This window comes from Enhydra lutris, unplaced genomic scaffold (assembly GCF_002288905.1).
Source record: "Enhydra lutris kenyoni isolate GAN:26980312 unplaced genomic scaffold, ASM228890v2 scaffoldscaffold9, whole genome shotgun sequence".
In the NCBI taxonomy this organism is placed as follows: domain Eukaryota; kingdom Metazoa; phylum Chordata; class Mammalia; order Carnivora; family Mustelidae; genus Enhydra; species Enhydra lutris.
The window spans coordinates 74,411,333-74,424,958 of NW_019154093.1; the positions used below are offsets into that span (position 1 = coordinate 74,411,333).

The 13,626-nt window shown below is 43.6% G+C and overlaps 1 protein-coding gene across 1 annotated transcript; it reads right to left on the reverse strand.

Annotated features, from left to right (window-relative positions):
* Positions 1 to 7,737: 7,737 nt before the first annotated feature.
* On the reverse strand, positions 7,738 to 12,427 carry LOC111143143 (late endosomal/lysosomal adaptor, MAPK and MTOR activator 5). The gene is made up of 4 exons (XM_022496641.1): positions 12,307 to 12,427; positions 11,398 to 11,459; positions 8,702 to 8,819; positions 7,738 to 8,070 (listed from the first exon to the last, which is right to left on the reverse strand). Exons 1-4 carry the CDS (start codon positions 12,339 to 12,341, stop codon positions 8,010 to 8,012), a joined length of 276 nt encoding a protein of 91 aa, XP_022352349.1. The 5' UTR covers positions 12,342 to 12,427; the 3' UTR covers positions 7,738 to 8,009.
* Positions 12,428 to 13,626: the final 1,199 nt, after the last annotated feature.

The following is a 13,626-nucleotide window of genomic DNA, read 5'->3' on the forward strand; positions in this document are numbered from 1 at the left end:
CAGGCGCCCCTATGGTTAAGTTAATTAAACAAGGAGGCCCTTACACACAGGTGAGTCTAACGCCAGGGGGGTTTCTGGAAACAACCCAAAATCTGAGCTGGTCAGTGCCACAGAGGTACCAAATTAAAATGGTAAAGACAACTCATCCCGGTGAACTAGGCTTTCAACCATAGACTATCAACAAGTTCCTTGCTGGGGTGCCTGACTGGTTCCTGTCGGTAGAGCGTGTGACTCTTGATCTCAGAGTCCCAAGTTCCAGCCCCATGGCAGGCATAGGGCCTGCCTAAAATCAATAAACTATCTTAAAAAACAAAACAAAATAAGCCACCCAAAACTTCCTTGCTTTGCTTCCACCTTTTATCTGTAAAAGCCTCCCCCTGAATTGATTTTTCCTCAAATAAACTCTTAACATATTTATTTAGTATGCCTCAGTTTTTCTTTTAACAATTCTGGTATCAGAAGAGAGAACCAAGGAAGGAGACCCGACCACCCACCCTGCCACCGCCCCCCTCCCAACTCCACGAACAAGGGGCACGGGCACCTGCCTAGCACATGGAGCTTAAGGCTTTCTCGCTGCCTCTGCAGGTCATAGACAAGTCCCTTTCCGTCCTAGCTCCAGAGCTTTGGTATTCTGAACTGTCAGACTTCATCGAAGCATTTCTTTTTAGGGACTGGGTCCAGAAACCGACTGCGTTCAACTTAAACACCGGCCTGGGTCTGGGGAAGGACTAGGTCCAGTTTAAACTGGGCTGGGTCCAGTGTGAGGCCTCAGCTGAATAAAAAAATGTGTTCAAGCTGAACAAGCAGATTAGCCTTACCAAAGGTAATTGTGAATGCCAGTGGCCACAGTGGAGAATTTGTAATTTAGGTGAACGTAAATTACATAAATTACATTTATGCAGTTCTCTTGAGAAAAAAGGGTCTTAGCCAAACACTCACTATAAAAGGTGGGGGAAAATAATTTTTCCTCCTCTGCAATTTCTGATGACCAGGAGGAGACCTCCTGGGACACCCCACTCACTCCAGAGCCTACAGACGGGATCCTGGGAAAATGCAGAAGCCAGCAAAGGGTGAGAATTCCTACCAGAGTTAGCTCTCCTGGATCTCTGTCTGTGGTGCCCGTTGGCGAGAGGATGGTGAACTTCATGCTGTCCTTTCCTTTCTGAATTCAGGTTGACAGGAGGAAAACATTTGTGAGAATTAGATCTTTGAATTGTGGCTCGTGAATTTCTGTTTGGGTACCTGCTAGGTATGGAGACAGATAATGCTTTTCCCTTTGTCTCATTCTGCGTCCTGAGAACTCGGCTTGGCTTTTCTGCCTGTTGTTGGGACACACAGGTTATTAGTTCTTGCAAGTGCAGGTTGGAGGGCCTAAAACTATGGCTGCCAGAAATATGGGTTGCACCCCATATGCAGCGTCTCCTGCCAGCCGTGCCCAGCCGTCGGGGTTTGTCCGTAATTTTCCTTTGGGTTCTCTTTGGGAGTAACTCAGGGTGTCGGGAGATAACATCTCTTGTCCCCTCCTTGGGAGCGCCTTTTCTGTCCATGGTTAAGTCATAAAGGGTTTGTTAGTTTGGGTTTTGAGTCATCTGACAGTGAAACCTCTGGCTTAAAAGAAAAAGAAAAACGTTTACTGTTCTCCCAGCTAAAAACTATTAATAAGATACTTGAAAGGATTTTTAGTGAGCTCTGCGGTCAGAAGTTGGCCAGATTGGAAGCTAATATTCAGAACCTGATAGGAACTTAAAAAAAAAAAAAAAAAAAAAAAAGCTTTTCCTCTAAAATGAAACTATGTAACCAAAAGGGAAAGAAAAACATTCCCAAGCCACTGTGAAAGGATTTACTAAATCATAAAGGCACACAGCTCTAAATCTAAAGCTTATGAATCTTTTAATTTCCATTTTAGTTGAAATCACCCTAATGGGTGCGCTTGGGTGGCTCAGTCAATTAAGTGTCTCCCTTTGGCTCGGTCATGATCCCAGGGTCCTGGGACTGAGTGCCCGCATTGCATCGGGCTCCCCGCTGAGCATCTCCTGTGTCCCCTGCGTCTCCCTCTCCCTCTGCTGCTCCTTCTGCTTGTGCGCTCACTCTCTGTCAAATAAGTAAATAATATCTTTTTAAAAAATCCTCCTCTCTCTCTCTGTCAAATAAGTAAATAATATCTTTTTTAAAAATCCTCCTAATAATAAATGAAGCAGCAAATTGAAGATCATGTAGGTGGATGGGAGGGTCAGTCAGCCTCTTGCGCATTCAGGTTGCAACCCAGTTCTTTGAGAAATTAAAAACAACTGTACTGTCCTGACAAATCTCATTTTTCAAGACCAGAAATGTGGCTCTACAAACAGTTCAAATCCATTACACCATCCCCAAACCTCTCCTGCTCATCTCAAAAAGTTTGCTATAAAACATCTGGATTTAGGAAATAAAAGTCCGTTTTGATGGAATTTATATCCTCTCCCTGCGCCTTTGAGATGTAAATGTTCTACTTATGTTCTCTAGGTATCCAGAGCCATTTCTTTGAAATGGGGACTTCAGGGAGGTAATTCTTATCTGAAGGGACAGAAAAACTGCGGTTAGGGGTGGGGATGCTGCTTGGAAACTAGGAGAAAGTTATTCTAAGTTAGGTTAAATGACAGATATTCACGGAATATCTACATCATTTCCAAATAAGATAAAATACTAGAATATCAGTTATTGAACACAAGTTTAATTACTTTTGGCTTTTTTTTTTAAAAAAGATTTTATTTATTTACTTGACAGACAGAGATCACAAGTAGGCAGAGAGGGAGGAAAGCAGGCTCCCTGCTGACCAGAGAGCCCGATGCGGGGCTTAATCCCAGGATCCTGGAATCGTGACCCGAGCTGAAGCCAGAGGCTTGAACCCACTGAGCCACCCAGGCACCCCATACTTTTGGCTTTTTATACAGAGGAACTAAGGATGTTTGAGTCTATTGGTAAGTATGTTTTGGGCCACACTGAAAAATTTGCTGTGAGGAGAGATACACTACTAGAAATAATGAAATGTATTTATAAATCTGCCAGTCCCCAGAATACTAGTGTAACAGTCCACTATTGCTTACGTCCCTGCTTTCATAAGAAAGTAAGGATTCTATGCAAGCTGGTGCAGCCACTCTGGAAACAGTATGGCGTTTCCTCAAAAAGTTGAAAATAGAGCTCCCCTACAACCCAGGAATCGCACTGCTGGGTATTTACCCAAAAGATACAAATGTAGTGATCTGAAGGGGCAGGTGCACCTGAATGTTCATAGCAGCCATGTCCACAATAGCAAAACCATGGAAAGAACCTAGATGTCCATCAACAGATAAATGGGTAAAGAAGATGTGGTGTATTAGATATGGTGTATATATACAATGGAATACTATGCAGCCATCAAAAGAAATGAAATCTTTCCATTTGCGATGACGTGGATGGAACTAGAGGGTATTATGCTGAGCGAAATAAGTCAGTCAGAGAAAGACAATTACCATATGATCTCCCTGATACGAGGACTCTGTGAGAAACAAGGCAGAAGATCATAGGGGAAGGGAGAGAAAAATGAAACAAACCAGAGAGGGAGACAAACCATAAGAGACTCTCAGTCTCAGGAAACAAACTGAGGGCTGCTGGAGGGGAGGGGATGTGAGGGATAGGGTAGGTGGGTGATGGACATTGGGGAGGCTATGTGCTGTGGTGAGTGCTGTGAATTGTGAACGACTTATGATTCACAGACCTGTACCCATGAAACAATTTGTTATATGTTAAGAAAAATAAAAAAATAAGGATTCTAAGGGTTAAGAATTCTAATTAATATATGTAATTAAAACTACTTAGAAATAGTAAGGGTGAAAGAAAACAATTGTGTATGAAAAGTAAGGAAGGAAAGTAGAATGTGTTTTTTATTTTTATTTATGTTTAAATTTTTTGTAATTACTTGAATAATCTCTATACCCAACATGGGGGCTTGAACTCATACCCCCAAGATCAAGGGTTGCATGCTCCACTGAGCCAGCCAGCTTCCCCGTATAAATTTTAATATACCTTAGTTTATTGTTTACCACTATGCTGGAGGCAGGGGGTAGATCCCCAGAACTTTGATTCTGGTGCTGTTCCTCTGTGGGCTCTTCAGGATATGCTTATTTTACAACTCTCCCAGAGCTGGGAGATGTGTTTCCTTGCTACAAATGGCATTCTGTAGTAAGTTCTGCCTATCTGTGTGACCTTTTGTGTATTGACTAATTTTACTTAGTAATCTGGAGTTGAAACCTCATTTCAATTCCTTTTTTAAAATTCTCAATTACCTTAATTCCAAACCCCTCCCGTGGAACATATGTACTTGCAGTTTTAATGAAGCCTTTCTTCTTGCATTTTGGAAACAGTTACGTTTCCTCAAAAATGACGGGGATAATTTGCTTTCTTATCCCATTTCCTTCCCCTGTCCCACCCTCCACATCAAAAAATAAAATATAATAAAAAAGGCAACAGGAAATCACCTTTCATCTCCCTAGCACCAGCTTTCTAGGTTTTGAACCAGAGTGTGTTTTTCTTGTTTTATCCGGAAAACCTGCACATATTTATGCTTCCTCTCTTATAAAAAAAACAAGGGGTTTCTCAGGCTCTTAAAACCAAACTCTGTAATACTTTCTGATGAAAGTGCTGACAGGAGCAGAGCTTCGTGGTTAGGGAAGATGCCTTGCGTTTGGGGTGGAAAAGCTTATGCATTTGCGAGGTGCTGGTGCCAAGGATCCAGCTGACCGACTTTCAGCAGAGGGCAAAAGCCTAAAGAGGGAAGGTGAAGGCTTTTCAGACAGTTATTTGTAGTTACTAACAATGTTCCTAATTGTTAGTGTGTTGTACTTACATACTAACAAGCATTTTCGAGGAAACATCTGTGGGACTAATTTTGGGGGGAGCACTTGTTGCTCTTTTAAAGCAGGGCACTCTATAGTCCTGATAGCGGGATGAGCTGAGGGTAGGCTTTATATGGATAGAGAGTTCTGATGCTGAGGGTGGGAGGGAGGTCAGGTTCAAAGTGTGTGGGAACAGGCAGTCACTCACGGAGGCTGGGAGGGATGCAGGGTCCTCCAATGAACTGCTCGGAGAACCTGGGGCATACAGGGAGTTTTCAAGTGTGGTGGGAAACGCAGACTTGGTTAGAATCTCAGCTTTGCTGATTTTTTAAGCCTGGGGACTCCAGACGGGTTACCTTGAGTCTGTTTTCAGATCTGTGAGATGTAGCTAAAACTACTTTGCAAGTTTCTTGGCGAGGACTAATAATATAGAGAGATGGTAGAAGAACAGAACCGGTAGGAGATTTCTGTATATGCACACAAGATCCTACTTTGGTGGCATCAGATCACATACAATCCCACTTTAGCCGCAGCTCTGTACAGACCCAAAAATCAGCGGTCTCCAACCCTGAACTCCTTGCAGCACTCTTTTCATCAATAAATATGGGGGCACTCTGCCCCACCTTGAAGGTTGTTATGAAGAATAAAGGAGGAACTATGTTCGTTTATTAGTTTCATTCAATAAAGGAGGAACTATGTTCGTTTATTAGTTTCATTAGTGCCTTGTGTCAGGCACTGTGCTAGACAGAGGGGCTATGTGCAGGCAGAGGGTGGTCTGAGATGTGGGATAAGGGTTGGCCAGGGGCCAGATCTTGCAGCGCGTGGGAGACCATGTAACAGTTTCAGGTTCTGTTCTACAGGCAATGGGAGGTGTAGCACTGTGTCTGCTACAAAGTGAGCACCTGATACATGTTTCTTTCTGAGCATTCCCACCAGCATGTGCGGTTAGAAATTCAAGTTCAGCATATCTAAAATCAAACCCAGCCATCTTTGCTCTGACCCGTCCCTCTAAGTCGACTGCTTCTTTCCAAGGCACCTAGTTCTTCATATCTCTAGATTAGACAATGCAGTTATCTTCCTTTGTTCTTTTCCTTTCTCCTGATTTTTAAAAATTTATTTATTTGACAGAGATCACAAGTAGGCAGGGAGGCAGGCAGAGAGAGAGGGGGAAGCAGGCTCCCCGCTGAGCCCGATGTGGGGCTCAATCCCAGGACCCTGAGATCATGACCTGAGCTGAAGGCAGAGGCTTAACCCACTGAGCCACCCAGGCCCCCCATCTGTCAGTTTTTTTTGTCACTCACGTTTGATCCTGAGCTAAGGACTTTATCTTGCTGAGCCTATTTCTTCCTCTGAAATGGGGGCCATAGCTTGTAAGAGGATTAAATGAGCTAATTCCATGTAAATTGTTTAGCATGTGTCTAGCGTGTAGCGAATCTAAAGATCGGCTCCTATCACTCAGGGTTATGAACTGGAAATAAATACTAAGAGCAAGTTTTTCTACTTGAAAAGAGGTGAGTTTGGTCTACCTCATCAGATTCATCTTTAAGCTCAGATTAGAGGCTTATTTATTCCAAACTCCATTCTGTTAACAGGATAAGCCCTAGGATTCTTAAAAAGTAGATATTTAAGTTCCTTCCCTACCTCCCAGCTTTTTCACCTCCTACCTTAGGACCAAACTAAAACATTTAGTATTACATAGATAGTCCTCCTGGTCTATCACTGGTGTTTGCTATTGCCACTCCCTCTGCCTGGGAAGGCCTAGGTCTTTCCATAAATCTCTCTTCTATTAGTTATATATTCTTCTATTTGGCAAGTATTCAGTGCCTACTGTGTCCTGGTACTAAGTACTTGGAATACATTGACTAAGACAATGTCCCTGCCCACAAACCCTATGCAGAGGCAGGCCAGACAGACAAAGACAATGTAACATATGAACAATTTTTAATATATAAAACAAACATGTACTACATGTCAAGTATTGGTGAAGACATCATATGTGCACATCCCTTCTATCAGAGTACGAACTCAAAGGCTGGAACCAGGTCTTAATGCAAAATCTTTGTATCCTCTTATAGTATCTTGTATTTGGAGGTGCTTGATATTTTGGAATAAATAATATTCCGGAGATTTTTTTATACTGTCAAATACTAAATTGCTAAAGAGTAACAGGACTGCATTTAAATTCAACAAAATCAGGTCATCTGTGCCTGCCTGTGCTCCAGTCTGCTGTTGAGAACTATAAAGGTTAAAGAAAAGATAATGTTGTCTTCTACATTCAGGTGTTAGTTTTTTCTCACCAAACATGCCTATTTTTATGATGGTCTGGTGTTCAAAGTACAAGCTCTGAGTTGGGAGTCTTTTTCTTTTTTTTTTTTTAAGATTTTATTTACTTATCTGAGAGTGCAAGAGAGAGGGAGAACATGAGCGGGATGGGGGGCAGAGGAGAGAGGGAGCTGCAGACTCCCCAGTGAGCAGAAAGCCTGATGTGGGACTCGATCCCAGGACTCTGGGATCATAGTATGAGCCCAAGGCGGACGCTTAACTGTCTGAGCTGCCCAGGCGTCCCTGAGTTACTCTGCAAATCCCTTAGCCTTAGTTACACAAAGGCAAAATGGGGCAGCTAAGAGTACATATAGGGTTATCAGTGAGAATTACATGAGTTCGTGGTATCTAATAGGTACTTAATGATAATAGCTATTATGTTGTTATGCGGTGGGTATAGGCTTAATTGGTTTTCAGTATCCATGGGCACTTGTGTGAGACTGTCTGTAGTTCAGGAAGCTTCTCAGAGAGAAGAGACTGACTTGGAGCAAAGATTTTAAAAAATATATAATTTGGTAATCCAAAAAAATGAACATTTGCTAAGAATTTAAACAATCCAGAAAAGAGCCAAGCTTTTCTCTGACCAGATTTATTGAATGTAAGAAAATTCTATGTACAAAGTGACTGGGACCTGCTGCTTCAAAACATGATCCTTTCTTACTAATATTTGGATAAGTCAGTCCATTGAGTGTCCAAAAGAAGCTTACTCTAAAATTAAGAGAAAAGTGCCCAATGCACACGAAATAAATGGCCTATTGGGACTGGTGTAGTTGTCTAAGATAATTTACACAGGTGGGATCGAGCCCCGACGACAGGCTGCTGGAGAACCGCCATAAGCCGTCAGGAGGCCATCTTGTGCACCGCCACCGTGATGCCGTCGTGCTTCTGGATCATGATGTTCCTGAAAGGCAAAGATATTCCATAAAATGTTACAAGTGGGAGTCTGCTGAAGATTAAAGACACTGTTTGGTTTAGGATACAACTAAAAAAATATTATTTATCATTTTTTTAAGGTACGAAAGCAATATATGAATATAAGAAAACATTTGGGAAATACAGAAAAGTATAAAATACACAAATGAATCTATAATCCTACAGCTCAGAGACAGGCACTACAGTGTTTTGTTAGCTGAGTGTATACCATCGTGCATTGTCTGCTCTTTTTACAAAACTGATCACACTGTGCAGTTCCGTACTCTGCTTTCATCACTTACTATTACTCCGAGGATGCTCACCTGGAACCGCTTTAGTATTTCTATTACTACGGAAGTGGTTTCTGTTCCTTGATTGGTCTTTGCCTATGCTATTTATTACTTTCTTTTTCTTGACAGTCAGGACAATTCTTACTATTCATTTAAATGTCACTGTGGTCTGAAAGCTTCGGAGACCAGTCTATTTTGTGGTCCAAAGAGTGAAGAGCCTCCCTCCAAGTTCTTTGAATGCAAATCGCTAATAACACAGGGCAGGCCTCACTCAACCTTCCCAGTGACTTTTCTGATTAAAAAGGAAAGAATCTGCCAACATGTACTCACCCATTATCTGATTCTAGACACACCACAGGGATATCAGTGGGGTCTGAGGTCAGCTTAGCTGCTTGCTGGGCTAGAACGGATATCACCCCGGCGTGCTCATCTGACAGGGTCCCACGGCCTGGAAGATAGGTAATCATGTCCATGAGTACAGAGCTATAGTAGAATCTCTCACTGATTTATTCACAAAAAGAAGGCTCAGTTCATGGTCTTTTAGGTTAGGTACCGACATGAAATGATTTTGTCCTGATATTCAGCTGGTTACATCAACAAGAAAGCCAGACAACAGTTCTTAAATCAATAAAGCGCCAGGAGACTCTCAATTTCCAATCACTCTCATCATCACCATCTCTGAATACCTTCTCGCACCTATAAGGAAGCTATAATTCAAGTCATTCTGAAAGCCATAAATGCCTTTTACAGGAAGCTTCGTGAAACCAACAAGACACTCAAAGGTGAAGTTGACAAAAAGCAGTAAGGGCAAGAGACTTGTTGAAATGTATAATTTCCTCATGGGAAATCTGATTTTCTTTGAGCGAGCTCAACCTCAAAGGATACAAAAGTCTTTACTCAGGAGTTCGGTTGCAGGATCACCTTGGTTGACAGCACACGTGAATATTCTGTGCGCAGTTATTTCGACTTGAATAAGCTGGCTGTTTTCAAATACAAACTTAACTGGCTTTTTGTTAAGATTTGTTTTCTCCTGTAGATAATCTTGGGTGCCCGATACAAAAGGTAATTACTAAGTTTACACTTCCACATACAAAGGCAGCACAAGCTTGCCTGCCTGGAACTATAGCGGAAAACAGACATACCAGTGTGGCAGAGCTGGCGGATTTCCTATGGTTACAGAAAACACTAACTGGACAGACGGTGCAGTCTTTTGGGTCCTGAAGGTTTCTTGGAGGAACTAATTTCATTTTAGATTTCCACACCTGAATTTCAGGCTTTCCATCAACCAGCACCTCAAGTAAATCTGCCTTTTTTCTCCCAACCAGATTTGTGTAAAATCTGAGTGACACAGATTACCTCTTTCAGTTACCCTCCCAGCAGAAATTCAGAGCTTTAAAAATTCCTGCAGTAAAGAGGAATAAGGATGGAGGAGTCCTTGGTTTACGAGTTGGGACATGAATTAGCTGAACACTTTAGTTACTTACCTTTCAGGATTTATCTCCTCATCTGTAACTCTTACCATTTATTGAGCATCATGTCTGGGTTCTGTGTTGAGTGTTTCACACACATTATATAATCTTACAACACCGTGACTAAGAGGTTTTGGAGCCAGACTGAAATCCTAGCTCAACCCTAGCTCTGTGACCTGGGGCGAGTTACTCAACCTCAATTTCTTCATCTGCCTCACAGGGCTGCTACAAGGATTAAATGACTTAGTTTGGGGAAAGCACTTAGAATGGTGCCTGGCACATAGCAGGTGCTCAGTAAATGCAATTCTTTAATTACTGCCATTATTAAACCACAAGCCAATACAGAGATCCTGGGTTGGCATAGCCTTGGCAGCTCATGTCCTTTCCACCCATGTCAGCCAACTGCCCTAGACCTTTGCTGCCCAATGCCCCCTCACTGGCCAAGGCCTGCCTGCTCAGCACCATTCTGTGCCCCACAGAGGCCCAGATGAGGGCTGCGCCGGTGCAGGCGGCCTCAGTGCTCATGTAGGGTCCGGGCAGTTCTACAGACCGGCTGCCAGGATCCTGATGTGCCTCCTCTGACGTGAGAGGGAATCAAAGACCATGTTCTTTATAAAAACAAACAAACCAAAGTCTTTAAACTCAATGAAAAAATCGACCCAGAAAAGCTCTAGGTAAATTCCCATTTGATGAAAAGAACAAATGGCTTAGACCGTGTGGACCAAGTGGAGATTATCGTGGCCATGGAGGGGGACTTTGGCTTTCACATTCTTGATACAGATGTGGAGAAGTTATTGTGCCCATAAGAAATTGTATATTACACTGCAGATAAGAAGGATGTACATGAATAAAATGTCAGACCCCTTTCTCCACTTAGAGAAGACAAGGAAGATACTGGTGAGTGTCTGGAAGTGACATTATCACTGACTTTGACAGGGTATTTCTGTTTAGACTTGTATTTAAACTAAGAGTTTTTACCTTTGAAAAGAAATCTATACAACCAACCAATTAGCCAACCAACAAAAACAAGCCAGCAGAGAAACTGAGGCTCAGAATTTTTGGTCCAAGGTCACACTATTAGCAATGGAAGAGCAGGGGGCTGACCCCATGCATTCAACTCTGAAGCTCTCATTTTTACCGCCTACTCTCTTACTCAGGTGTATTCGGACTACAAAATAGCACTGTCCATCTTCCTGGGTTATTGTGAAAATCAGAGATAAAGCATACAAAACCCTAGCAGTCTGCACCCATTCTCAACCAATGGTACCTGATGTCATTATCTGAGGTCCTTGCTAGACCCAATTTAAAATAATTCAAATACTATTTTAGTAGAAACAATTTCTAGTGCAAGAACTGCAAGGACCACTTCTACCTTCATAAATACCAACTGAAAAGTTTCAATTTTCTAATCCCGTTTGGAGATAAACTCTACTCTTACCAAAGAACCCAGAAAGCGGCAGGATAACAGGAAGTACAAAAACTAGAGAGTAGCACACTAGGCTCCTAGTCAATATCAAATGCTATGCAATCCACCAGAGTAGATGGTGACATACTTACAGCCCAGATTAAGTCCTTGTGAATCTGTGCACAGGACTCCAACAATGGATGGATTCTTCATTCTAATTCCAGGAGCACCAGAGGAATGAAGCAGATGATGTCAGGAAATGAATTCAAATAATTATAACACACACCTACAGGTTTTTCTATGTACCAGGCACTTGCGCTTTAAACCACTGCTTTTTTATCACGCTGAGAAAAATTAAACTACAATGAACTAATTTAAATTTAATAGTTAAACCAATGTACGTGTGATGGGAGAAAAGATTATGTCAGGTACTGCAGAGCTTCTGAGAGCCGCAGACATGACAATTTATCAGTATTTTGTCGCCGTTGTTCAAAATGACGAAAAAACACTGGTTGCCTCCAGGAGGGGAAGTGGGAGAAACTGAGCGGCGCTGGTGGGAGGGAGCTGTTTCGCGGTGCGCCTTCTTGAACTTTCAATTTTACACCTTACGTGGATATTACTTGTTCGAAAATTTGAGAGGTCTTTCGTTTCCTCAAGCACCAAGTAACTGGTTACACACGCGAGGAGAGACTTGTGTTTATGTTCACGTTGTAGGGTTCGCTTTGCACACCTGGTACAACCTTCCCCCAAATAAACCCATTTCCTAAAACTACTGAGGAATGACCCTGCCATACAGACAACTGCAACACGACGGAAGGTTTTGGCCTTGGGCTGCGGAGACTAGCTCGCGGAGGGAGGGTGCGGAGCCCCGGCGGGATTGCGGGATTTTAATTCCGGGTCACCCCCTCCACCCCGCGGCCGCGGGACAGGGCTCGCCGCGTCACCCTCTCCCCTACCCCCAGGCCCGCGGCGTCGTCGCGCGGCGTCGCCGACACGCCCGGCGGGCAATCTCAGCGCGCGCCTCGGGTCCCGCTCAAGTTCCCCCCCGCCGCGCTACTCACGTATCCTCCAAGTGCTGCTCCAAGGTGGCCTCCATCCCTCCCACCCGGCCCGGGATCCCGCAGCTCTACACCTCCTGCTCAGCCCCAGGTCCCAGACGCGTCTCGCTCACGTGACCCGGGCCGGGCGCAGCGGGGGACGGCGCCTCCGAAGGGACAAACTTCGCCGAGCGACCTCCGCGCTGTGTTTGGAAAAGTTGGTTCCGCCTCCGCCGCCCAGATCCGCAACCGGGTGGCGCGAGTAATTCTCGCACGGGAAGAGGTGTGCGGCCGGGCTGTAGGGCCTCGGTTCCGGCTTGGCACTGTGTCTCGGCGATGTCGACCTTTGCATTCCCGTTCAACCGACTCCGAAACCTTCAGGCCAGATCTTGTTTGCGTTTTGCAATAACCGGGCGGGTCAGACAGGGTGAGATCCAGGCGGTGCGGCGGGGGCAGAGAGAGACGCAAGACCCTGGTGCGGGGCTGCACAGGCGTGTAGGGGAGGTGACGTGCGCGCGGGGCCTAGAAGACCACCTGCAACTCGGTGAAAACCCCAAGCTAGGTATTGGGAAGACATTGGTTCTTCCTTTGGCGAGGGCGCAGGAAAAGTCCGGGAAAGAAGTTGTCACTTGTAAAGAAGACTGGGTAGGACTACTTAAAAATAACTTTTAAAGAGCATTTGTGAAATAAGGAAAGCCACCCATAGTCTGTCCAGAGAGGACTTAAAATCCTGTGGAGAGGGGCGCCTGGGTGGCTCAGTGGGTTGTTAGACTTCTTCTTGGGTCTTAATCTTGGGGTCCTGGGATGGAGCCTGATCCTCGTGCTGTGCTCCCCGCTCACTGGGGAGTCTGCTTGTCTCTGTTTCTGTCCCTCTCCCTCTGCCCGTACCTTGCTCATGCTTTCTCCCAAATAAATTAATAAAATCTTAAAAAAAAAATCCCTTGGAGAATTTTCAGTGTTTTTATTCATTTTTTTTCTTTTTTAAGCAAAATTGACACATAATGGACATGCAGGTCTGTAGCTGGCCTTTTCCACAAAATTTAGCATAAATGTCTTTTCAGGTCATTAAATATTCATTTGCATCCATTGTCGTAGTTACAAAATATTCCATAATATAGTTGTACCATAAATGATTTAACTAATCCCTTATTAATACTTAGTTGGTTGTCGGTTTTAGGGGGGCAGGTATTACAAATGCGGGGTAAATATCTTTGTAGGTAAATATTTGTCCATGATAATTATTTTTTTAAATAATAATTTATGATAAGTTCTTAGAATGGAATTACTGGGTCCAAAGTTAATAATTTATGATAAGTTATTAGAATGGAATTATGGGTGTCTGGC

Bases quoted from the DNA above. Each gene is read 5' to 3' on its own strand.
- LOC111143143 (XM_022496641.1), bottom strand. From the start codon at position 12,341: ATGGAGGCCACCTTGGAGCAGCACTTGGAGGATAC. The intron at 11,460-12,306 runs GTGAGTAGCGCG...TCCTGGAATTAG, and splicing joins GAGCAGCACTTGGAGGATAC to AATGAAGAATCCATCCATTG. The intron at 8,071-8,701 runs GTGAGTACATGT...TTTGCCTTTCAG, and splicing joins TGTCTAGAATCAGATAATGG to GAACATCATGATCCAGAAGC.